General features: G+C 42.2%; 1 protein-coding gene across 4 annotated transcripts; it reads right to left on the reverse strand.

The window, feature by feature from the left end:
- Positions 1 to 27364, reverse strand: pax2b (paired box 2b; the record flags this gene model as incomplete). 4 transcript variants are annotated; one of them, XM_080462742.1, is made up of 10 exons in its annotated part: positions 1 to 122; positions 1553 to 1639; positions 3578 to 3679; positions 10890 to 11004; positions 13813 to 13988; positions 21466 to 21585; positions 21708 to 21787; positions 24962 to 25159; positions 25510 to 25675; positions 27316 to 27358. In XM_080462742.1, the coding sequence occupies 10 exons, from the start codon at positions 27356 to 27358 to the stop codon at positions 1 to 3; spliced, it is 1209 nt and encodes a 402-aa protein (XP_080318868.1). The 4 variants fall into 4 exon arrangements, with proteins under 4 accessions (XP_080318868.1, XP_080318866.1, XP_080318869.1 ...); XM_080462740.1 differs by having other exon boundaries at positions 13813 to 14049; positions 21458 to 21585; XM_080462743.1 differs by having other exon boundaries at positions 65 to 141; positions 27316 to 27364.

Here is a 27364-nt window from a genome sequence, read left to right on the forward strand (position 1 = left end):
TCACACCGGGGCAATATGGAGGCTCAGGCCATGGTCCTGCAGGTTGATTTGGTTTCCGTGGTAACTAGTGACGGTCATAGGCAGTGGCAGCAGTGGGAGGGGCGGAGCCTCTTGATGCGGCACTATAATAATAAGGGGAACCTGGAAGTTAACAGAAGAACGAACCATTTGAAACAACAAATCATTTTTTTTTTACAGCAAATTTTTGTATCATACAAATATTTTCACAGGATTTAGATAAAGAAAAACAAAAGCAGGATTCCCCCCCCCCCCCCCCCCCCCGCCCCCGATATAACATGCTAGCTGTAGCTACAAAAACACATGTAGCCTATATTTGTTTCGTTATCTCAATTTAACCCTTTATTTTGTTGACAGTGTTTGGAGACTCTACAAGACGGGAAATACTTCTGCAATTTCATTCACAAATAAGTAGCTTGAGTTAAGTCAGTTCTGGCATTTTCATGTTTTTCTGGACGCCAACTTCAAATCTGTCGCCATTCACACGGTGGTTGTCGAACTCCAAACAAGAAAAAAGGTTGCGTTTGAACAACGTGCCAAGGACAGGCATGCGAATACTCCCATGCAATGGCTTTAATCTCCGCCGTGGAAGAGAGAACAAAACTCTCTGTTCCTGTCCAGAGTACATAAAGAGCTCGACTCGGATACACTTGTGGAAGTCACCGGTACACAGACTCTGTTAACACGGATTCATTGAACAGTGGAAGACTGACGCCGCTCCTTTGGCCAAAGCTCGACTGTAACGGTTTAACACTTAAATGCTGGATCCACGTCTCGGCTTACAACTGCATTTTTATTTTGAAGGTTTCTTGATGACGGCCTCGTACAGGCTGTCTTGAGTCGACGCCGTATGACTTCTACTCATAGAATGACAATTTAAACTCGATAGGCTCCAAGCTGCCTTAAAAACAATGCAGGATATTAATGACATTAAATAATTTATGATATTTTTATCCAAGCAAATATGTTGGAAAAGCTGCACAGCTGACCAAATGCCACCATTTTAGATTGTTGATCGCCTAAAAATGCTTCAAAATAATATACATTTCTGCATATAGCATAGACACGTAGCGTTAGTTGACTTTCAAAGCTTATTTATCTCTTAATACGTGTTCACTTTCACGCTTTAAAGTTGAGAGGTATTAAAATGGACCTGAGTCGGTGGGTTTGGTCGGGAGCGAAGCAGGAAGAGAAAAGAAAGGAGCAAACTTCTATGTTGTAAAAGAAAAGAAATTGTAAAAACAATTGTTTACTGTCAATAGTAAGACAGATGGGAGGCCATAACAGGGTTGATAGTATTTTCTTCACTTTTTTTCTTCTCCTGATTTCTCTCTTGTTTGAAAATCCGAGAGAGACGCACCAACTCCCAAAATCCTGAAGTGTTACTCATTTGACCTCCCCCCTCGCACTACTCGCCCCCCCCCCCCCCCCCCCCCCCCCCCAAAAAAAAACATGAAAAGCCTGTTTGTGGGGTGAGGGGTTTAGTAAACGGTCAATTAATCATTCTCATTAAAGTTTCCCACTCTCCACTCACTTAGTAATGCTGGGTTGCTGAATCGCCAGGCTTCATTGTAGGTTGTGTACTGCGGATGACTGTAGGGGTTCCCCGAAAACTCGCTCCCTGCAAAACAAAACAACAAATCAATTAGCATTTCAATGCGTCAAACCATTACCCTTTCACATTTCTCGTCATTCAAAACAGGATGCAATTTGAGAGTGGAAATGATAGTCATCGATGTGCGACCAGTCAAGCAAGTAATTTATTTCTTTTTCATTTCACTTAAGTTATGCAACACTGAACAATACAGGATGTGACACTGAAGGCGGCTTTCCCTGTCCCATTTATGGATATCTACCCATTCTTCTTCCTCCAGTATATTCCAAACCAGTCTAATAAATACAGAGTGGTAATAAACAGTTTCATGCATGCATTTTTGATATGCTGCAATAAATCCTGCAGCCTTTTCTTGGAGGAATTTTACCGTCTCCAATCCGAAGCCCCCTGTGCTGTGAGCCTCTTGCAACAGAATTACACTGCAGGGGAAGTAACTTGGAGCATGTCAGTGAGCACTGCTGTTGGTTCAACATGTTTCTTTCTTTTATGAGACAATAAAGGCTAGATTTTATATGAAGCTGGTGAGGAATGGCTTTGCTTTAACAGTGTTTTGCGCCTGTCACTAAATCTCGGTGGTTGTGTGTAGGATGAATCGGTTGTAACACAAAACCACAAGCCATGGGATTAAGGTCCTCATCTTTTGCCTCGTGCTACATGAGAGCAAATGGAAAGTAGAAGTATGTTTGACTTCACTTTTCTCTTATCCACAGGATTTAACTGCTTTATTAGCTGAGAGCCAAGGGACGCTTCTGAATTTGGAGTTGCACGGTTAAATAGGCTCAACAAAATATAAATCCTGTCTGTTTACATTCGCTAAATCTATTTTTAGACATTCAAAAAAGCTTGAGATCAAGCTGAACTATTAAACAATTGCTAACTACTTTTAAATAAACAAAACAAGATATGCTTGGAGGGTTTTAAATAAGAGTAGATTAAGAGAAAACCTGATTTAAAGAGCCAGTAAACTAATCACATGCTTGAAAGTGTACAGTTTGTTTTTTTGGCCAACAAAATTAACTTCACCGTAACTAAAGCAGTCAAAAACAAAGGAGAGAACTTAAAAATCTACAGAGGCGATGTCATTAAAGGATAATAATATGGTAATTTACAATGTGAGTGAACTGGCCCTTTAAGAAACTCACTAAACTTCTTTACAAGTTTCATTAAAAGTGTATCCAAGTAGATTACATGAAAATCCAAATCGAAATTTTGGAAAAGATACTGTAAAATGTGAAGGAAGCTCTTTATAATCAAAGAAAAAAATAAAAAGACATGCGAATGCAGCACTCGACTTAGTTCCAAGTCTATGAGCTTTAATCACTTCACAGCAAATTTCCATCTTTGTTTTGATGAAAAATATGAGAAACTCATTGAGCTCAGCGCCCCCCCCAAAAAAAAGAAGAAAAAAAAAGCTGCATCTTTGCTCTGTTCCTAGCAGTGAAACACAAGGCCGGCCTCCTCTGAGAGACGGCGATTTGAATATTTACCGGGCTCCCATGCCTCTGCCTTTTGACCCTTAACTGTTTGCTGTGAACCTGAACTGCAGGTTAAGTAGAGGAGGGGAGAGGGATGTGCTCTGGAGCGCAGAGGCTGGGGAGGGCGCTCGGCGCTGTTTATCGAGGCCGGTGAGAACGGCCACGCAGGGAGATAATGAGCCAATAAGGCCGAGAGGGAAGCAGGAAGGAAGAGAGAGCGAGTGTCCTCTCCCGTGTCTCTGATCACTTATTCAGCTTGTCTAATCCAATCATACACACACAGCTAATATAAGTGTGCGTGAGCCTTTTACTCTGCAGGTCAATATTCATCCCCCTCTCTGCATAATTTGGCTCTCAGGTCTTTTTCACTCGCCTCCTCAGATCCTACACATGTTCCTTCTGAGGCCGACGCCAGCTGCTAAATGGATCTTAATGACGAAACGAGGCACCGACGTCGCCTCTCACTCACCAGGAACCATTCCAGCGAGCGTGGAGGTCGGGTAGCTGCCCTGGCCGGTAGGGGGAACGTGAGGGGGATACCCAGGTAAGGTTGTGTTGGCCATGTCCCGACCTGCAGAAACAAAACAGAGGAACAAAACAAAAAAGAAAAAAAAACAAACTGTCAAGAAGTCCTGTTGTTTAGATTTTTAGCGTAGCAGGGTTTTATTGATACTTTACTTGTCGAGATTATCAACAAATAAACTGTAATAAAACTCAAGTTCAATCAAATGGACGTATCGCAGTAATTGTTTGATCCAAGTAATTTCTTGGGAGCAGCCCTGCTCTAGATGACCACCTCTGGTGAAATAACCTCCGACATGCATTGAATATGTTCTCCACCATGATAATGTTTTGTTCTTCATATTCTGTTAATTATTATTTATTTATTTTTAGCTTGAAAAAATATCTAGGAAATGAGTTTAAGAAGATGAAGGATTGTAATAATATAATAATAAAGTGTGAATTGAGCTGGTTAAACTGCTTAATTTCTGTCACAGATTCACAGGTCTCCAAACCTAAGCTTAAGACATAGTGTAGTAAAGTGATATTGACCTATTTAGCTGGATGGATCTTTGATATAGACAATATTAATGTTTTTTTTTTTTTTTTTTATCTTATTCACTTCTGATGTAAAAGTGATGAAAACCTTATTATTTACGTGTCTTATTTTATGTTTCACATGTGAACATTAGAGCATTCAAATCATGTGGTTCGAAGTTTAGAATTTCACAAATGTTGTTTGTTTCATTTTTAAATTGAAACTTTGCTCCTGCTGTTACTTAGCCTGGCCCTTTGCCCAATTCTTACCATAGATATGCCATCTATTGAAAAGAGCAGCTCATCACGGCCACCACCACCACCAAGTCAGTCAAAAACCCAAAAGTTGTGTCTCAACCTGCTAAGATTGTTTAAAAGAATCTGTGGAAACCATCGGTCTGTCTCTCAAACATCGACCAGGTGGAGTGAAAAAACGGCCTGAAAGCTGTTGTTTTTCCAAGCGTCTGAACTCGAACGTTAACGCACGTCCTCATTAATCGGTTCTAAATATGGCAGCCTCTGTCGAACCCCCATAAGGCTCCTCTCTTTTCTGTGGTGGCTGCAAAGGCAGAGCACACAGGCCTCTCTGCAGAGCGTCACCCGTCTGGCTGCAGATATTCAGCTCTGTAATTGAGAGTGACGGTTGGGCTGTGCTCGCTGGCCACGGGGACATTTGGACGACGGCACGTAACCCCAATCTGGGGTAAGAGAGGCCCCCACTATATTGTCAGCTGTGAGGGCCACTTGGACTCGAAGGGAAAATTATCTCCCAACGGAGCTTTAATGAGGAACAGAGGGATGAAATGCACCATAACGCCACGAGACAACAGTTGTCCGGAGATACAGAGCCCAACTTACAACTGCAAAAACAAAAAAACTGGTGATTCAGAACAATTGAACTTATCGTTGTAGCAGATTTAAAGAGAACTCATGAATGGATGATGTTTACTCCCCTTCGGTTTTTAGAGTCGGGCCTTCACTAATAGAACACTTTATTACTTTGTGATTGTGCTTCTGGAGGGAGCTCATTTGTAGCTGGTCAGGAATACAATTGTTCCTGGAACCACTTTTAATTTGGCCTCACAGTTAATTTTCTAACTTTATGACTGGAAATTAGAATGTTGTCCCACTTTGACATGTAAAGCATAAAACTGATCCAAAGCCGTCTTCTAACACGTGAAACAGCCCCAAAACCGTTACTATACTGTATGTTTAACATTTAAAGAAATGCATAGTTGGAAATATATAAAAAAAAAAATAAAGCTCACTTCCATATTAGCGATGGCTGATTGTTAGTACAAAACACGAGAGAGTTAAGTCTATACTTGTACTTATATTACAGATTATATTACAGATTATTTCATTGATTGTAGATGTGGGTACAAGCTACAGAGACGTGAATGTGCATGTTGTGGAGAGGCATGAGAGCAGGCCTGGATGTGAGGAGGAGGAGGAGGAGGAGGAGGAGCTATGTGAGAGGAGCAAGAGTTTTGCATTTAAAATGAAAGTATATGAGGGAAATATGTTTTCTAATAAGAGTAGCAAAATAGACGAACGCACAATAAATGTAAAACCCAATCAGTATTAAAAAATATTTTAAGGTCACTGGTTTATATTTTTGATAAAAAAATGTTTTAATGTTGAACAATACAATCACCTTAATTAAACTCACAGCTTTAGTTACTGTGTTTTGGAATATCAATTGCCATTACATTAATATTTTGCGCATATACTTTTTAAGATTAAGATCGATTTATTATATTGTACTTATTTTTAATCAGAAAAAGAAAAATCATTTAACACGTTGGCTAAAAGATAAACCGATGAAGAGATTTTAGTCCAAGTTACAAAACAACTGCAAAGTTTTGAACCATTAAAAGAAAAGATGAGAAACATCTCCGATATGACAAATGGGTCCTAATGAAATACATGAAACATTTGTGTTTGAAAAAAATAAGAAAAAGGCGTTTCATGTTAAACGACTGTTCCCTTTTGTTGGCACGTCTCGGCACTGATGGTCGTATTATACCAGGGCCTGGTGAGATGTGTGTTTCGGTCAAAGCAGTGAAACACCAAGTCTGCTGCGTTAAAGAGCTTCACAGAGAAGAGTGAGGTCATGTTGGACCTTTCATTTGTAATAAGAATTAGTTAGCCACAAGCCACTGCACATAAGTCAAAGGGAGCCGTGGGAGTACTGTAGGTGGGGGGTCGAGCAGGGCCGAGGCCATTGTGTGTGTGTGTGTGTGTGTGTGTGTGTGTGTGTGTGTGTGTGTGTGTGTGTGTGTGTGTGTGTGTGTGTGTGTGTGTGTGTGTGTGTGTGTGTGTGTGTGTGTGTGTGTGTGTGTGTGTGTGTGTGTGTGTGTGTGTGTGTGTGTGTGTGTGTGTGTGTGTGTGTGTGTGTGTGTGTGTGTGTGTGTACACTGGTAACTATTGTCTAACTGTCTCTGCAAACACAGAACCTGTGAATCTTTTCTTCATTATTATTGCAGCAGCTTCAGCTGTCTGGCTTATTTAATCAAAGTAAATACTCTTATCTCTTCATTACCCTGTGCAGTTAAAAAGGAAGCGCACGTTCAACGCCATTACTGTACATTGTTAAAGTTAACATCCGGTTTAATTTATTCAAAATATGGTAAAACACACGGTGCGATTTCCATGAGGTGGATTTTACCCTGACTCTGATCGACCACTTACTCTTACACCACTTTTGATCCAACTATGCGACGTGAACACGCGTTGAGACGAAGCGTCGAAACGAGCTCACTTATGGCAGGACGGTCGTCAATATCGGTCGTGGGACCGATCCAGTGGTGTCAATATCATCAGCTGACTGAAAACGTCAACCTCCATTCTGACCCTCAAAAAGCGTCAATGTGAGACACCTTTTGGAGTTTCTTCCCTCGACGTTTGCTTCACAGCGTAAATGTACGCCGCTCCATCTTAAAAGCCCGCGGCCTGTTTTTGTATGTTCCAGGATGCAGTTGGAACCGGCTGCCAGCAGCTCTGTGACTGTTGCTTTATGTCCCCCTTTAAAGCCCTCTTTCAGAGAGGCGCCGGTTCGGAGAACTCTCTGTACAGCAATGATAGCCTCATTAGCTGCTCCCTAGCCTTTGTTGTTTTTACAACAGAGATGTGTGTCCAGATTCTCATTAAAAGATGGGCTTCTTTATATTGTCTGCTTCCTCTGACAGTCCCCTTAGATTGAACGCCAGCGAATCAAGCTATTTATTTTCCACTGCCCTCCTTTTCTCTCCCTGTGAAAATCAATTCAAAGATTTTTGGGGGTTTTCTGTTACAAAAGCCTGTTGATTTCTGTCTTAATTTGAAAAGTGGCTGGAAACGGCTGAACTGGGAATACGGCGTTTTTTGTTGTTGTTGGTTTGTGCAGAAAAATCTGACTTTAACAGGCATTGTATTGCCGTCAGTCAATTGTACACACAATGGCACAAAGCTTCATATGACTGTTGGACCATCAGGAAAAAATTTATACTTTCCAAAACAACAATGTCAAAAATATGCATTGTTTTCCCTTGGACATCGGCTCAGTTTCTTAAAACACAGAACAGAAAAAGCAGGGTGACCTTCTTCTTTTTTCTTCCTTTGGCACACGAACAAAGTCATTTGTGAACGACTCTTTTGCTTGCAAGAGTATTAAATTTAGCATGACAGGGACACCTTCATGTTTGCTACAACAACAACCAAAAATCTTTGACCTCCATTTCCTGGGCTATATGCAGAATGGGGCAATTTATCACGAGCCAAAAAATCTCAGCACCCTAATTAATTACAACTAAGTAAAGAATGTTTGGAGAGCCAAATTGCTTTAATTCCCCAAACGCCGGCTGAAAGTCATTCATTATCAAATGTGTGCTCAAAGGTTAGTTTGCTTTTGTGAAGACGAAATAAGCATTAATTTCGGAGCCTCCGTGTCCCGTCCCCCCCCGGTGGGAAGACACACCAGCAGTTTGTCATGAGGCCACACGTCACCGGTGGCAGGTTCACTGTCTGATCGTTGCTCGTTGCTCACTGGACAACGGCAGGCCTTGGTACTATTTGTTGTAGTTCACCCAGAGATCACTCACTCACCTTAATTGAATGTTAAGTGTGTGTGTGTGTGTGTGTTTGGTGGATGGAGGTTTGTTTATAAGAACAACAGGAGAGGACAACGGCGGAGGAAAGAGGCTGCTTGAGGAGGAGAGGTGTCGTTGACACAGGGGCTTCAAGCCTTCAGAGGCATTCATTAACGGGCCCAGCGGGGAATATGTGTAAAGAGTGTTCAGTATGCAGTCACTGCGTATAGATGAGTAAAACTCCCACTGAATGCTCAGGGGAATCTGCGGAGCGCCTGAAGAGGGCCCCCGAAGAAGTCTGAAGCGCCATCGAGAAAACAGGTGGACTCTGACTAATTTCAGGAAATACAGAAACTCTATAGAAATAGTGGACAATCGGCCGTATCGAGGCCATCTCTCCATTTATTTCTCAAAATACACCAAAAAGTTCTGAGCTCCTCCCTCTGCTTTTCAGAAATTCACCCACGGCTCACACTATTTGAATTTCAAGCAGTTCGAACGAACAAGAATAAGAAGCACTTCAGATGAAATCCATCTCTCGGAGGGAATTCATCAAAGAAATTACTTCCCATATCAACAATAGAAATTACCTCACAATATGCAATTGTCCTATCCACATATTCATGGAACCCTTTGGTGTTTTTATGGGGTAAGAGGGACTATTTAGCAGGTAATACAGCATTAATGGGGAGGAAAGGGAGAGAAAAAAAAAAACGTTTTTTAATGGAAGTGGCTTCTAGCCTCTGAATTTCGATGATGTGCACAATGCCCTTAAATCCCTTTCTTATTTGAGTCTGCTTTGCAGGTACTTTTGAGCCCTAATAGGATAAGCAGGGGACACAAAAGATTTCTATCTCTCAAGTCTTTCACTTCACTGAGAATCCCGATCTCTGGCAATGAGCACTTCATGAATCATTCATTTTTAATAGATTATGCAAATTCCGGGGGCATAAAATCAACAAGATCAATAACTGCGGGCGTTTTAATTGGTGTTCGAAAAAACATTTTAAGGATGAACATAATCTCCAGTTCTTTCCCCTCGTAAAGACACAATTAATTTGAAATTGGATCTGGGCCTAAATACTGCAGATAATTTACTACTTTTTGCACGGCTTAAAATTCCTCTGGTAAGCTTATCGCCGGCAAGTAAACTGTAATGCTCAGCCATTAGAGAGAGACCACACACCTGAATATCACCTATTATCCAGACAGGCAGGCAGTGAGGGAAAACCAAGTAGAGGAGCCACTAACCAAATAGTAATTACCAAGTGGAAGTCAGAGCGATGTTTGTTCTATTAGTTTGACCTCTGCACGCTTTATTTCTCTGTCTCCACTGAGATCTTCCACCAAAGAAGGACATTGGGGAAAACAAAACAAAAAAACAAAAACGTATTTACTAATACAAACACCGCTCGTGTGCAAACGCCAAGACACGCTGATATGTATACAATCCCATCTTTCTTCCTCTCAATGTCTCTTTGCACCTGTAAAGCAATAAGGAGAGCCTTTTCTGCAGGGACCATCTAAAATATCCCAGGTGCAAGCAAAGCCGCCTGCAGAACCAGGCCTGCTTTCTGCAGGGGCCATCAGTGCACAAAGGACAAACACACACCTTTCTTCTCAGGAGGCCTGCCTTACAGGGGGAAATCTACCTCCCACATATTAATGAGAAAAGGCTTCCTTTCTTTTCTCATAAGGCTGCTTGGCTATCATCTGAAAAGGAGGCTGCTGCAATTTTCAATCACCCTGTCCTACCCCCACGCAGAACTCATTGCCTTTGATAGCTGCTGCATAATTATATGAATTTTAATAAAAGCTCTGTGTATTAATCTCGGGGCCCCCGACAGTCATCGTAAACTTTCAGTAAACTTAACCTTCTTCTTGGTAATAACACTGCAACAACGAAACAATATTTCAATTAGCCAGGCAGTCATTAACTGTGACAGGGAGAGGAGACAACAAGGGGGGGGGGGGGGGGGGGTGAGAGAGAGAGAGGAAGAGAGAGAGAGAGAGAGAGAGAGAGAGAGAGAGAGGAGGGTGAAATAAATGATCATGGTGTTAGAGTTAGGCGGCAGAAATGCCAGAGCGTATTTACCGAGGCACATTACTCGTGCTCTGAGACACACAAACTGTCTCCTGGTGAACAAATCGCAGGAGCAACACAGCAGCCAGCCAGCCAGCAGTCAGTCCTGCACGGTGGCTGTTTTCTTTTTTTCTTTTTTTTTGCGTGTCTCCTTCCTTCTCTTCCTCCGAGACCTTGCTCTGATACACAGTCATAGTTCTGATGTGCTGACACCCAAAGGTCCTTGTCCAGCGGTGACTGAACAGCTCTCATCCCCTCCCAATCTCTCTTATCACCCTGCTTGCTCAGCAAAAAAAATAAAAAAAAATAAAAAATGGACGTCGTACAGCTGCTCAGCTTTCATCACATCACCGCACCACCTTTTCAGCTCAGAGTGAAATGGTATTAAAAAAGTCTTCACACTTAACTTTTTGGTTTGCCTTTATTGTCACACAGTTCATTTTGTCTCGGTCAATTGCACAAGAATATTTAGCGCGGACGTTCTTTTTTTTTTTTTTTTTTTTTTTTTTTTTTTTTACATCGGTCCAAACCCCTCAGCTGAAGCTGTGGCTCTGCAGCGTAAAGGCGAACTGTACGGCACTTGATCTTACCTACAGGGTAGCTTTGCGACACGCTGGGGCCCAGGTCTGGATTGGCGCTAGAGGATAAACTGGGCTTGACTTCGTCCAAGCTGGAATTCAGGGCAGGGAGCGAGTACTCATTAGCCTGGGAAAAGGACAGTTGAATCATTACACAACCAAACAATACCTAGATGGAAATCCTCCTTTCTCCTCCTCCATTAAGCGCTGCACACAAGGCCTGTGCGAAGTATAAATTTGTATGAGAGTATTGTGTGTGTGTGTGTGTGTGTGTGTGTGTGTGTGTCGCAGGGTGGCAGTTCAAGCATATCATGAATGTATTTTGGTATTGTCTGAGAGGAAGTGGGATTTTGAGATGAGTGAAAAGCCAAGGCGTCAGCTGGCCCTTTGTGCTTGACTGCAGTCCTACCCCTGATCAGCCAAGGGAGAAAGCAGTTCTGCTTTGTTACAGACACACCATGTGGCCCTGTTTGAGAAACTCCATTCACCATTATTATTATTTATTTTATTTTTTTTGTGCTTTTTTCTTTTAATTTGACGTCTAAACCACCTTTAAATTTCATTAACATTCATCTGTGAATATAATTGCATGTACAACTTACACATTTTGTCACCCCGAAAACCATTCAGGCTTTTCTTCTGGTTTGTATTCACATGTGAGCTTCGGGGACTACTTTACCAAAGTCACAAAGAAGAACATATTTTTTTTTAGCTCGAGCAGTATTAGTTTCTGCAAGTAAACACTTGCAAATCCAAAAGTACCTGAATACCTAGTTTAATGAGGGTCATTGACAACTTTGCTGCTTTTTCCCCCCAGTATATCTATTTATTGTTGATAGGTTTGGGGCATGATATTGTATGATCGCAACATATGATACACCAAGTTATGAGAGTACCATTGTGTAAATGTAATTCCAAAACACGAGTGACACAAATAAATAAAATGCAGTTGAAAAGAAGAAAATTCACATATTTCAGAATGTTATTTTCATTAAGAAATGACAATCATATCTGCCAGTTTCCATTTTACTGTGAATTTCTTTCCAAAGAATGAAATGTAAAAATAAATTTGGCATGTCTTTTCAGAACATTTCGACTATGTTTATATTTGTGAGTGTGGCTTTTCAATAGCTTGTCCTGAGCCAACCTCAGTATCGGTCAGATCAGGTTAGTGTGTGGCACTGCACTGCACTAAATACCCTGAAAATAATGAAAATAAACAATTCCACTTTTTTAAATCAGTTAGATATAGTAATTTTGCAGGTGCATCTTTGAAAATACAGATTAAAACAAAACTTTTTTTGTATTTTGTTCAAACTAAATCATTAAAAAAAAAAAAAAAAAAAAAAAAAAAAAAAGGATCTTTTTCCAACTTTCTTCTTCATTGTCATGTTCACTTTTTGTTTATATTCGTAAAGACACTGCCGGCAGATGTTAGCGGGTTTTCTGTTTTTAATGAGATGAGACTTCCGGAGTCTGAGTGTTGACAATGTTTGTCCATGGTTGGATGTGAGTGGCTCAGTGGGCCGCGCTCCCACAGGGGGACGCCTGTGACCCCACTCTTGTCTGCCACTATCACAGATAAACTCTAATTGTCTGCTACAACTGTTCACTGGCACAATGTCGGATGTTTTCCTCTATTCTCGCAGGCTTCAGACGCCAAACAGACGTTTTATCATGCAGATAAAGGGCAGGAGGGGGAAAGCTGAAAAGATAGGTCTGAAAGGGATGACCAAATGGCTAGCAGAAGTGTGGGAGGGGTGAATCCATTGAGTTTTGCATCTCCAGAATGGGTTTTTAATGCCTCTCTACAGCACCCAGACACTGGCTAATAGGGCCACATTTTCCCTACGAACCCCCCCCCCCCAAAAAAAAAAAAAAAAAAACATTACTCGGCTATGAAAGGGAAAACTCTCTGATTAATATTGCATTAAATTAAAGGAGAATTTTCTGGCCTGTTTCTGGCCTCCTTTCTTTATTTCTTACTTGCTCTACGCCACCCGCCACCCCCCCCCCCCCTTTTTTTTTTATTCTAACCTCTTTCCTCCTGCCTTTTAATACTCTCCCTGACGCTCTTTGTGATTGCAAGTCATTTCCAATTCGTTTTGGTATTGATCTTCCAGTAGAAATCAGTTTTGTAATTAGCTGCAAATTAGGCCCTCTTCTGGAGGTGAGGCCTGTCCCACTGATTTATCACCTGCGTAATTCGCCCCGATTGGAGAGAAATTAAAATGAACTCAATTAGGTGACTGCTTTTGCTTTATGGGTCCGACTTGTAGTTTGGTGGGAGAAATTAATAGTCTCTTGTTGTTTAATAGTATAATGAAAGTAAATAAAGGTTATCCATTGTAATAAGCTCGGAGCTTTTAATAAGCGGTGCTTTCTGGCTGTCGTTTTGGCGTGGGGGTGGCTGTTTTCCCCGAATGCCTCTTAATTTTTGAAATGAGGATGGATGGCAAGTGCAGTTTCAATATCAGGACTCAGAATGGATGGAGGGTGTTTGTTATGCATCTATTTCATGAATGCATGTTACAACAAAAGGCCGACTTTGGAGACAGGCGTTACGCAGAGAAATATTTTGCCCAATTGGAAAAATGTACAGCACTGGTTGAATAACATGGCCAGAATGAAGAAAAATCTAGGTATCGATTAATTTCATGTTGCTTTACTGTTATTCTCAATTACAGGGGGTACAAGGAATGTGTTTTTCATCACAAAATCAATAACGTGTGGGAGTTTTCCTGGTGATCCCTGCAGCATTATACATGCTGGGACTGTAATCCAGTGCTTGGCCATCTCAAGACGTGTGTTTAATTAGCTTTTGTTTCTGTGTATGGTTAGGGAATATTTGTGACAGTAGGAGGGTTTTTTTGTGTATGAAGGGGAAAGAAAAAAAAAAAAAAAAGCAGAGGTGGAGTGTTGTGACGCTACTAACCTGTTCTGGTTTAATATGCTCCGATGTTGGGAAGACGTCAGGGTACGAAGGGCGCTCAAAGACCCGGTCCAACGCTTCCAGCTGCTGCTGGGTGAAGGCATCTGCCCTCAGGTGTTTCCGTAAACTCTCCACACTACCCTGAGAATCACTGTTTGGGCCAGAACCATCTGAACCATCTACAAGAAGAAAGAGCAACATTCGAGACACTTGCCCTCGGAAGCTGGCCTTCACTTCAAGCTATGCACTTTATATTCTCCTCATGGGTTTTTTTTTTTTTTTTCCTGCACCACCACTGTGGGGGACCTGAGGAGGACAGAATGCAGTTTTTCTGCACCTTCTGGCTGTGGCGAGCCAGTGGCTACATCACACAGCGTTTCCCTCCTCCCCCACCACAGTATTAACACCATCATGATCTGAAAGCCCTCTGGTAATTGATGGATTACCGTCACTTGCAAATATATACATGTTGTGGCGAGCGTGTGTACTAATGAAAGCAGCGGCTAGTCCATTACAGCGCCTATTCATTCCACCCAGAGGATTTTCTTTCTTCCCCTCTTCTTTCTCTTCAACCCAAAAAGCCCTACTGATGTTCACGGAGCAGGTTAAAAAAAAAAAAAAAAAACCCCAACACAATTTCCCTTTTTACAATTCAATACTGCTTTCATTCTCTGTGGTTCCATTTGGAGGAAGCGACGGAGGACAAGAGGCTGAATAAAATCGTACAGTCTAGTTCAATCATCCTGCTCTCCAAACACAGGGAATTTTCTCCCGACTCCTGACCTGATTACTCGACTGTTGGGAGAAGGATGTCTTAGCTTTTTTCTGTTGTTACTTGTGTGCAACGCTTTTAACGCCTTTACAGTCCATCCTTCCACAGCTAGCTTCCTCCCTCCCTCCCTCCCTCCCTCCCTCCCTCCTTCCCTCCGTCCCATCCCTCCCTCCCTCCCTCGGCTCCTCAGCCCCTCTCCATTACTCCACCTCTCCTGCCTGCAGTGGCTGTGTCTGTAGGTCTCCTCCCCGGATCCCAGAAAGCTTCAGCTCCCTTACAAATCTGTCATTCTAAATTTGCGGCAGATTATGTTCTCCCCTCAGTGGGAGAGTGGTGATATATGATATGCAAGGCCGCTATTGATTGCCTGATCTGGTGGCAAGAGGGAGCTGAAATGAACTTGAAATGAACATCATGCCTCAACTCATTGTGCGTATAATACTCTACTTAATCCCACATTTTTCTCTGCCATGGAATTCAATTGATCAATCATGTCTGTGTGATAGTACCATTTGGGAGGGTTATTGCCATTCTATTCTGCTGCTTGACCTTTTTTCACAGGCTGAGGCCAGAGGATGAACCCGACTCTCCCAAAGAAGGGCTGAAGGAGCTATAAAAGACAGCGAGTGTGTGCGTGCGTGCGTGCGTGCGTGCGTGCTTGCGTGCGTGCGTGCGTGCGTGCGTGCGTGCGTGCGTGCGTGCGTGCGTGCGTGCGTGTAACCTGAAATTGTGCTGACAGTTGCAAATATGTCACATTGTGTAATAAGTACTACAAATTTTACATTTATGAGATAGATAGATTCTACACATGTGAGGAAAAATAAAACTGTAAGCTCCCATTTGAAAGAGGAAAAGACACGTCAATGTCATTTAAGCCTCAAAGTATCATTAATTATGTTGCGACTGACCGAGCAAAAACAATCACAACACCACTCATTTCTGCAAGCGCCCGGAATTGCTAATTATTTTATTTACATTCACAGTTGTAGTATCATCGATGGCAGTAAATGAGGGAATCTGGTGACGTACATTACCGACGAATGATGGCGTGATTGTCACACGTGAGAGTTAGATGAAAAAATGTAAACTCTTCCTGTCATTTCCCCGTGTTGGCATGCTTCATATAAAGCCACAGTCTCCTGACTGTTAGCTGTAGCTTTGCAGGCAGCCAGGCTGTTTTAAGTTAAAATGCCCCGGTGATCTCCATATTGCTGACAATTAAAAAAGCCGACTTGCATCAAAAGAACTCTCAATTTGTATATTTCCCAAACTGTCATATTAATCCTTGAAGATTAGAACACAACAGCTAAGACAGAAAGCGAATGTGAATTACGGATTAGTATGTTTTCCCACAGCAACAGTTTGACACATTCGGGTGAATATTCAGCCCGGGCGGTAAAAAGCCCCCCACCTGCGACTGCTGCCACATGTCACTTTATCAAACTCAATTGTTCACTTCGCTACCAAAGCAAATAGTCATTAATTACTCTCCATCAGCCAACCCGAGCCACAACACCTGATCAATGCACCCCCCCACACACACACACCATATTTGTCATTCTCCACTGAGGAATACACTTCCCACACACAAGGCAAACCATCCTGGGTCAACCTACACACTTTTCCTCCTCACTACTGACTCTCCGCCGACAAATTGGCAGCAGTTGGTGATGAAGATGACGGTATTTGTGTGACGCTATCGCCGAAGGCTGTGTGGTTAGGATTCCTCAATGGTACATTGCGCTTATGCATCCACAAATGCTTTATGGGGAAGTGTTTTCATATATTGTTCGAATTCCATTTAGGTTAAAAACACAAAACCCTTTATATGGAGTCAACAGTTTGCTTGTGGTTTTCATCAATTTGTGTATTTTAACCTCATTTATAGAAATATTGTAACCACAACAACAAAAGTCATCAAACTCAACAAGGTGATTATCTGAATTATTCTCAGTTCAATTCACAGCATCCACAGTTGATCACTCGTTTCATCGGTTTGGTTTGTTGGCCAAGAGACATCTGACTGACCCTAATTCATATTTCTAAACATACAAAGTTATTTGAAGCAGTCTTCTGGCTTCCCCAAGGTGTCTATAAGCACTTATCACCACAAAAGGAAGTCAAGCCCAATATTGGGATACATCCTAAACTGCTCATTATGCTGCAGCGACGATAATCTCTGACCACTGTGGCTTTGTTGGTGCGTTACATGCTTGTCCTGCTCCGTGGTGGTTTTATTGATCATGGCTGGCACCGAGTGTATTCATCTTGACATCACTCTGTATTAACACTCTGGTAACGAGGGAGCAGCCTCCATCAGATCAGATAACCAGCTCTATAAAGCAGACTCCTCTCTGCGGGTTTGGCACCCAGAGGTCACGACCCCAAGCGGGGGGGCTTTAGCCAACGCAACTCCAGGATGTCTGACGGAGTGTCCGCCAAACAAAAACACAACAGTTGTCATGAATGAGGCGTAGAAAGCTGGCGCAAAAATAAGAAAGGGAATGAAAAAAGAGGTTTGAGTTGCTAAGTCCTTGTTAGAGACTGAGGAAGTTGAACTGGCACCTTGAGGTCATGAAAGCCCCCCCCCCCCCACATGAATGAGCTTTCTCTCCACCCCGTGCTCCCACCCAGTCTGCTCTTTGTTTAAATAACATGTCAACATACATACACTCTCGCTCCCTAAACACATTGTCTGTTTCCCAATAATACACCTCCATAATTTCCCGCCTGATTCAATTCTTGGCTAAATGAAATCAAATTAAAACTCATTTGCATCAAATTGGATGAACTCAGCTGCATTTTGGTTTTTTAATTGAATGTTTTGATTATGTAAACATAAATGAAATACTGTCTTTGGAGTGTAATATGCTTGTTCTGCATCACCAGATATATGTGTTGAACAGGAACGGAGTGAAACTATCGATTACCCGAATTATTAACAAGTTTGTTGTCTGCATAATCAAAACAAACCACGTTTTGTTTCTATTTTCCTGCATTTCTCAGTTTGTCATAGGATATAATTTCAGCAATTTTTCAAGACGGCTGGGGATCGGTTGTTCAAGTGGGTCATATTCCAAGTGGTTTTGATCCCTGATTGCACCTTTTACACATGTCAAATTGTTTTGAGCAGGAAACTGAATCCCAAGTTTCCCAATGATCTGCGAGCACTGAGTGGCAGCCATCCCCGTTGGTGTGTGAAGGAATGGGTGAACGTGACTGCTCATGAGCAGGAAAATACTCCATGCAACACAAAGCAATTGGCCATTTCTGATGCACATCACACAATCTATGGAAAAAACAAGCAATCCCATGCAAGAATACAATCAGTCTGCAGACATATAGAGCTGCAAGAGGTTTTAGGTATTCTCGCTTAATGTTGGCCTTTCATTTGTCATTTGTTTCTCGGCTTTTAAGTCTTTATTAATCTAATCTAATCAAAGCGGCGCTCGCACTTAGGTACTGACATTTTGCTGCACTCTTGAGTTCCTGTGTTGATTCTTCCTCTCCCCCAAAACAGATGCTGATACACAGAGCAGGGTGTGACGGCGGCCCGCTCCATCACTCATCTCCATCCACACGCATCGGTTCAGTCCTCATGACACTCAGAGACGAGAAATAATTAATTCAACAGCTACTGAAGCACAGAATCACATCCATTCTGACTGCCACTGGCTATTGTTGTTGGCTTTTGAAATATATGATGATCATCTTATCATGAAATTTCTCTCTTGGTATTTCTCTCATAAATCAAAAAGAAAGCCCGACACATACACGCACAGAAAAGGAAAGAAAGCTTTATGAGAGGCTGAAAATAAGAATCATCAACTGGTCTGATTGTGCAATTTGTGCGTTGCTCTAAAAGGACGTGTGATACGACTTTTAAAAGACCAGACACACTTCGTGGACATTGCATGTTATCAGCAGTGACCCAAACTGTCTGCTCAGGTCAATTCGCCTCATTCAGTACTTTACCGACAACTCAAGCAGAAACATACATGGAAGCAAATTTGTCATGAAAGATTTGGATAAAGTATTTATTTCCGTGTTGAAGGAGCTGCTCAAGCTTTCCCTTTGTCTTTTCTGAGACCCTCAGTGTCGGAGGCAGTGGGGGTGGTGGGGTTGGGATGCAGGGGTGAAACCGGCCAGTGGGGTACTTGGATGTTAATCTGCGAGGTAATAGCTTTTCTCTGCAGAATTGCAAATTCTAATATATGTCAATTTGTAAAACGCGCGGACAGCCGTGGTCACCAAAGACACCATCTCCAGGGGTCTCGCTCGACCCCCCCTCACACCCCCGCTCGTCCTCCCTCCCTCCCACACTTTGTCCGTCTGCAACAATGGCTGCCAAGTGTAACATGCTACTTTTAATTTGCAATAACACGTGACAATAGCAGATTAATGGCTCTTATGACACCTGTGTCCCTGAAGCTCCTCTTGCCGAGACCCAGTGTACATAACGTGTGTCACACTACATTATCTCTACATCCTTCCTGTAATGGGGGACCCTTTTTTAAGGGCACCGCTGACTTGGAAACTTAGGAGCTGTCTGCCTGCTTGGCAGAGCGCCACGGCTACTGCCTAAAACAAATACTCTGGGCCACACAGCCAATCCATTTCAGCGGGGCTTGTGTCGCACACATTGCTTCCCCCTCCCCTAACCCTTCCCCTCCTTTCCTTCTCTCATTTTTTGTTCATGTTTTCAACCCATGATAATGACTGCTTGTGCCATAATAATCATGAGGCTTACCAAGTTAAATAGGGCTCAGGAAAGCTACTGTGCTGTGAGGAAATTTAATCCAAGCATTAACCGACTATAGACTACAGCCTACTGAGCAAGGCAAAAATATTTCTGAATGGCAAACAACGTGAAGAGAAATCTACTCAGAAAGCAGAAACAGCACTGAAAGGCTAAAGGGCAGCAAAAATAGCCAGTTTGGGTTCATAGCCAGTAAATACCGAGGTCAAGTGAGGTCTTGTTGAGTTACAGAAATCAGCTGGCTTACATTCATAGAATTAGATCGTTACCATACAATAGTGTCTTTCTATGGCTAAATGACATGAATGAACTCAACTAATCAAAGATGATAGCAGCTGCAGTTTGTGATGGGAAATGTACTCTCAAATAGGCTCAATATATTGCTGTGAACTGAGATGTAGGTGACGCAGCTTAATGATCAGTTCTCCAATTCAAATAATTTTTTATAATGACAAAAAACTGCGTAGAGACCGTAACCTGATTGCAGCCGAGACCCCATTTTAGCGGACGCTTCGAGTTACCAGGAGCAAAATCCCTAAATTCTGGTGTTTTTGTTTGGTGAAGTGCACTTTAAGAGAAGACAGCAACAGGACAATTGTGTCTACAGGGCAACATCGTATGTAATATACTATTCTTACAAACTGTGTCTTGAGGCAAGACATTGCTTTTGCAGCCGTATGTGTGCGGCCAAGGCCTGAGGTTTATGTTTTGGAAAGATAAAGTATCCGTGACCCCGTGGTTCCAGGTAGGCACCAGCTGGCCGTTGAGAGAGTATATAAGAGCCAGAGCCCCCCCCCCCCCCCCCCCCCCCCCACCCCCCGTCACTCTCAGTGCAGATTCTACCCTGACACACATACGCACATGCACACGCGCACAGCTTTCTACTCTTTCATCGTAATGCTGGCCGAACACCTAAATCACAGAAATGGCAGCACATCAGGGGAATCATTTGAGACTGAATAGCCATAGAAACATGGCGCTGTCACTTGGAAGACCTCCACAAAACAGGCCGGCTCTCCTTCTCACGCACACATACCTTTTTCCTCTCCATGCCCTTTAATACCTCTTTGCCCTTCAGTAGCAATCTGCATAGAAATGTGTGCATTCTATCATTCAGTGACTAGACATTACACCCTGGCTAATATGAGAGGTCCTCGAACGACTGAAAATGAACCCTTGAAAATACCAGACGTTTGCATTATGCCTCCGCGATTGCATCTCTTACAGGGAAAGACTTGATTATGTCATTTGCCATGTCCACGTCATGCTGGTTTTTATATCTTTGCCAGGAAATCTACCTCTGACAGGTCATTAGTCATCCCTCCCTCCCCGCTCGCACATAAAACATCAATTCCACTCAATATCCCGCAAACCCCGGCGCTTCTCAACAAACGCCAGAACAAAGAAGACGCTATGTAAACTGCTGCCGTGCTCTGATTAGCTCCCATTCCAAAGCACTGCAGAAATAAGGCACTCATTCCCCACCCTGTTTGAGATAACTGCCCCTTTTCAGCAGCCACATCATCCCTCCACACCCGCACACGTCTTGTAACACGAGTGCATCTGTTTAGCTATTCTCATCAGCTTCTTATGTACTGACATTAAGGAAGCCTATTGCTTACAGAACCAATAATCTATATCGCCTCAGGCCCCCTTACATCCACTAACCTACGACTTCGGCAGCAAAAGTGGAGCCACTTTTGTTGGGGGGGGGGGGGGGGGGGGGGGGGGGGAAGGAAAGGAAAGCCCTCCACAGAGCTATAGCGCCTTTCTTGACTGACCTGGGTGGTTGGCTACATCATCTTGACATGTAATTATCTAAAGCCCTTTAATCACTTCCATAAAGATTAATTGCAGGAGACAACAGCGGAGGTCGTGTCTTCAAATCAAAAGACTCCTTGGCAGGTTGACACAGCAGTGTAACAGAGTTCAGACTTAGGTGTTTTATAAGGGTCATCTACTGGAACTGAAGCAGGTTTTAATGCTGTAATTGCAAGTTCAGCAAAGAGGGATTTATAGCAGAAAGCTGCAAAGGACTCTTTTTTTTTTTTTTTTTTTTTTTTTTTTTACTTTTAGCTCTTTGGATATATATATATTTTTTTCTTAAAACAGGAAACTCTCTTACCTTCGTCTCTTTTCCTTTTTTCACCATTGGATCGTGGAATACCCAGAATCCCATTGATAGAGTAGGATCCTGCTGGGTCATTGGAGGCGCTGGTTACAGGTGGAGAAGCTGTGCTTGGTACTGAACAAAGACAAGAAGCAAAAAAAAAAAAAAAGAAGGTCAGCATACATTGTACAATCACAGCAGGCTTGTATTGTACGTGCTGATGTGGTGGAAAACTGGTGTTGACGCTGTTGTATTACCGATCGTGTGGCCTGGCGTTGACAGAGATGTCCCATCCGGAGACGGGTGGAAAGGCTGTTGGACTTTTGTTCGGATGATCCTGAGGAACAAAGAAAAGAGCGAGTGTCACATGATGCTTCTGCCTCCTGACGATTTCCCAAACTTCCCCTTGATTTGAGTTGCCAATGTAGCCACAATAGTGCCGGATTAAGATATCAAACTAACTCATCGGCGAAGAGGAGACGTGGCAAATGGTTCTACCTTAAAGGTGAGGTCTGGGGGAAAAGAAAAAAAAAAAAAAGTCTTCATTGCACTTTTGGTCTGAGTGATCTTGCAAACAAAGCATGAAATCACATCAATTCACCTCAATGATCAGCTTCACTGACTCTACCTGGCCCGCACTAATCAGCTCGCTCTCCCCGCCACCCCTTCCTCTCACCCCGCCCACCCCCCTGCTATGGACAGGGGTTTCACCGGGGCTGATCTCAGCCCTGTAGCACCTCTTTTGCTTCCCAGATCAAACATCTCTGTAGGACCAGCGGCCCCCATGTGCCAGTGCGGATGAGGTTATATTGATCGGGGCTTGGGGAGAAAAAGTTGGGGATTAGTCACACGGGCAAACAGATGCAAATAGAAAGCTATAAATTATATGTGACAGGAAAGCAATAGTTCCTTATTGCCTTGCACAAGCTTACGCCAGCATTAGATTCCTTTAATCTGAATGGCACTTGGGGAGAAAGGGAGCTGTCACAATAATTTGTAAACTTTAAAACTATTCATCATGTGTGCCACGAGCGCCATTTAAGAGCACATGAAAAGGAATTCAGTTAAGCACTGTGCAACCTTTGTTTTTTGTTTTTTTTATTCAAAACTGGTTCTTTGTCCTGTCAATCTGTGTATTTATTTCATCTAAAATATTTACACGTTCAGATTTGCAATATTGAACTAAAGATCCGTCTCTTCTTTGATTTCTGTCAACAATATCACAGGAAAACACACATCAGGTGTTTTAGGTTGTCAAAATTACTGTAGGAGCCAGAAGGCTTTGTAGAAATAAATCCAACACTGTCACAAATAAACAACAACAGAAGAAAACGCCCCTCGGAGGCAAAGCTACCTAACAACAAGCTTTTCCCAGAAAGCGCATATTGATGTTTTAATTTTTTTCACTTCTCCCCATAACAGTTATTCGACCCCGTGACTTGTGTGTGCTGCATAAATCCAAAGACTTTATTTGGTATCCATGTTCCTGATATTGAATAAGCAATTTGGGAGAATGAATTAATGACCTGGCTGTTGCTGAAAATCCCCTGAAGAGATATTAAAATTGCTTTACTTCTGAATCAATAATATCGAGCGCCATTGAGGACCTTTTTTTTTTTTTCTTTCTTTTTTTTTTATGTCTGACAGCAAGGTAGCGTTACTTGTTGGCTGTGGTGGCCCTGTCGCGTACAACAACAGTGTCTCTGTAGCATTTAATAATGCATGCAGGGGGGGGAAAGGTGTTTAAATTGAGCATCCTCTTTTGTCAACAGTCCTGAGGTCAGACTGTCTGGCACACAAACCCACAACTGGCCCCAGTCAGAATCATCCAGCTGGAAAAGACTTTGACTCCAGCGTTTCCTTTTTTTTTTTCTGGGCCTTAACTGGGGAAAACCCTGTTTAAGCACCTTGAAGAAAACTTTCCTTGTCGTTCAATTCATGAATGAAATAAATAAATCCCCTGTTTATAGTGATTATTTGGAAAAACCTGCAATTGAGTGTGCCAAAGATTGAACCATGAAGGAGATTTTCATTGATTTTAGTGCACTGTGCCTTTAGAAATTCAAACCTATTGGAATATTTAGGCAGAACAAAGTCAAAACAAACTTGTGTGTGTGTGTGTGTGTGTGTGTGTGTGTGTGTGTGTGTGTGTGTGTGTGTGTGTGTGTGTTTGTGTGTGTGTGTGTGTGTGTGTGTGTGTGTGTGTGTGTGTGTGTGTGTGTGTGTGTGTGTGTGTGTGTGTGTGTGTGTGTGTGTGCTGAGACCGACAGTAAACTCTTACATTTCTTCTGTTAAAAAAAAAAAAAAAAAGAAGGGAAAATATTCAGTATTAAGCCATAATAGAAATTCAAAGTAGCTCTCATATTTGGCTGATAGAATTACAGCTCTTTGTATTCACAATTTAATTTCCCACATAAACAAAGACACATAAGGCTCCCCCACGCGGTGTCCCTCCAAAATAGAAAGCCTTAATTGGAATTGAAAAACTTTATAAGGCTCTTTTAATGATATTAATGTACATTTTGAATTTATCACATACATGTGTCTGAGCCTCCTTAAATGGGGCTTTTTAAGCAGCCACGAAGCATGAAATGAATTTTCTTCAGCCTTTTCTCTATTTAAAAGATGTCTTGTGTGGAGCTGTCCATGCTCTCCCATCAGCTCATTAAAATGTAATGCTGATGCTGGCTCTATGGAACAGTGCCTCTTAACCAAAGTTCATCACCAGGGATCTCTGGTGGTGTGAGGGGGGTTGGGGGCGGGGGGGGGGGGGGGGGGGGGGGGTGGGTGGGGTTTGAGCTGGAAGTGGGGGGCGTCCTGGATCCTCCTGAAGCTGCCATTCTAAAGCTATGGCATTGTTAGCAATTTTCTCTGAAGAGAAAACTGAAAAGTTCTGCATTAAAAATCTAATGATGCTGAAAGAGGCGTTTCGATGTCGCAATTATTGGAGAAATGTAGTTTTTGCACTAGAATAACAGTTAATTTCCATCCAGGATAATGTGTGGTCTGGTTACATTTTTAGGTTGCGTGATAACATCTTGCAGGAGGAGCCACGCAGCGTGGTCCTCTTCTCTGTGCAGCAACCTCCAGCACATTAGATGTGCTAAAGAAAATTGGCCTGCTTTATAGCGCCACGGGATCTGGTCACCGAATATTGATCGGTTTTCATCTCGACAGATTCACTCAGTCCTGGATGTACTGCTGATTGTTGAGGGAGTTTGGTCTGAAAGATTGAATTGCACCTCAGAGACCGCAGGCAGCCTCGGCGTGCCGGCCTGCGCAAAGTTGCTCAAACAATATTCCTCTGTGGTGGGTGGAGGGTGGATGGTGGATGGGTGGATGGGTGGCGCGCCTCAGCAGAGATACAATGTGATGAATGATTTTCAATTTGCGCCCTGCCGGCCCTCTTCATTACCGTGTTTACATCCGCCAACTAAACTACCCTCACACGAAGATTCTACTGAATTGCGCGTCTTTTTTTCGGACCTCATATTGCACATTGCTTTCCTACCTGTTAATGGATGAGACGCTGGGAACCGTGTCGTTGTCGCAGACGCCCTCCGCCAGAAGTCTGTCCCTGATCTCCCACGCAAACATGGTTGGGTTTTGTCTCTTGTAGTCTGCGATTTTTTCCACCACCTTTGGAGTGGCCACTTTGGGTTTGGAGCCACCGATCACTCCTGGTTTGATGCTGCCAGTTTCGTAGTATCTGCAAAGATTATATCTTTAAATGAAACAATGACAGCGTGTAATATTCAATAGTAATACGCGTTGAGATCATGGAAGTGATGGCATTATTATATATATATATAAATATATATATATATTTTTTTTTGGCATGCAAAACTTTTTCAAGCAAAACATCAAACATGAGTTTTATTCTTACGCATTTGTGCGCAAACGGGTACAAGAGTGCAGGAAATGCAATAACTCGTTATAACAAACTTAATGGAAGAAATGCAATTTATATTAGAGCAACCAAGCCACTAAAATAATCAACTCTTTAGAGTTTAGGTTTACGTCCCTTCTCGTGGGGTCGCCGACGAGCTGTGCGCCTACCTGCCCAGGATCTTGCTGACGCAGCCGTGGCTGACCCGTAGCTGTCTGGAGATGTCGCAGGGCCGGACGCCCTGGTGGGCCAGCTCCACTATCCGCTGCCTCACCACGTCCGGGAGGGGTCTGCCGTTCACAAACACCCCGCCGAGCTGGTTCACACCTCCGTGCCCTACGTGGGATACAACAGCAGCAAACACAGACGTAACATTACATAAGGTTGTAGAGAGGCAGTGAACTGCAGGTCAGTCACTTCTTCCTACTTTCACTCTTTTTTTTTTTTTTTTTAAATTATAAAAAAATAAACAATTTTAAAAGTGCTTAAATTAGGACATCTGAGATCACTTTCATCTCATTAAATCATCATTTAATATTAAATAGCTACTTTGTATTGTCATTTTTGAAGAAAAAAATTATGTAATGCATTTAATATCAGTACATAAAAAACATTTCAAAATGATTTAAAAAAAAAAAATGCATTTCTTTAATTTGTGATTTATGTTATTGTGAAAATTATTTACAACAATCTTTTGAGCGCCATGTTATTTATTCCGTGTTTCCTTGAACACATAACAGATGCATTAAAAAAAAAATCTATTTCCACTCATTAACCCAAATAATTAGACAGCTAATAAAGGGCTGGCAAAAAACATGGTCACAAAATTAAATGTGGTCAGAACACAACAAACCAACTGATCAGAAATGATCAATTACTATTATTTAGAATTTTGGATTTTCTTATTTTCATGAAATTAAAATAAATATTGCACATGAAAATAAACATTTTTGCGTGATGCAACTTTATGCTTTTGCTTTTTAAACAAAACCATTTGTGCTCAATTGTTCACTTTTAATGACAAATATAATGATTTAAATATCTTAATATTTTTCAACATAAAATGTAAGTGCTGCTTTACATTCAAGACTTAAGCACATAAATATTAACCTTATACAATAATATATTTCATAACATATATATAGATATATTTTTGTTACGTTACGTTTTGCTCCTTGAAAGTCACCTATAACAACCGAACAGCCTATTTGTATTGAGTCTCGTGTAGCTATTCTAATATTCTATTATATCCTTGAATTATCTGTAAAGTATGAAATTATTCTAGAGTCACCAGCACAATAAAGTTGATCAGAATCCAAAACTAACGTGATATTTCCCCAACAAAATCCTCGACTCGTGTTATTAATTTACAAACTCTTTTCGTTTGCCTGCATTTTAATTTTAAATAATTGAAGGAGCTTTGATCACTCGTATTACAGATTATTTTGTAAACGAAGGCGCGATGAATTATTCACACACGTTCACCACGCGAACAACAGTCCATGTGGACTTCAGTTGGACTTGGAGAGCTCGTTGTTTGTTGGATGATTTGAATAATAGATGTGTAAATAATGTGGCCCTGGCTTATTAAGGCCCGAACGTCCGTGCGTGCTGCGCGGGAAGCTGCGGGGGTGACACACGTGTAAATTGCAGGAGTTACCTGCTCGCGCACCTTCTTTGTTTACAAGTTTTAATTTCTGCACATGGCTGCTGAGTGGCACCTGATCGGTTGGATTTCACATTTAAGGAACATTTAAACACGTTTGCGTTTCTGTATTCAATATTGTATTAAAATATGGGCTTTTTCACACTGTTTTCATTCCAGTCATGTTAGTGCCACTTTTAGACGCACAGCGGACGACGTTTGCGCGTAAAAGTAACCGTGCATTCGCCGCGTGTGCCGTAATAATCTATTTTCCTCTTATTTCGGCATGCAAAAGCTGCAGCGTTGGAGAAACTGGGGTTGTGCTACTTACGGTGCATCGCGGTGAAGGGGTCTGCTTTGCAGTGAATATCCATTGGATA

The sequence above is a fragment of the Lipophrys pholis genome (assembly GCF_963383615.2).
Source record: "Lipophrys pholis genome assembly, chromosome: 1".
Lineage (NCBI taxonomy): Eukaryota > Metazoa > Chordata > Actinopteri > Blenniiformes > Blenniidae > Lipophrys > Lipophrys pholis.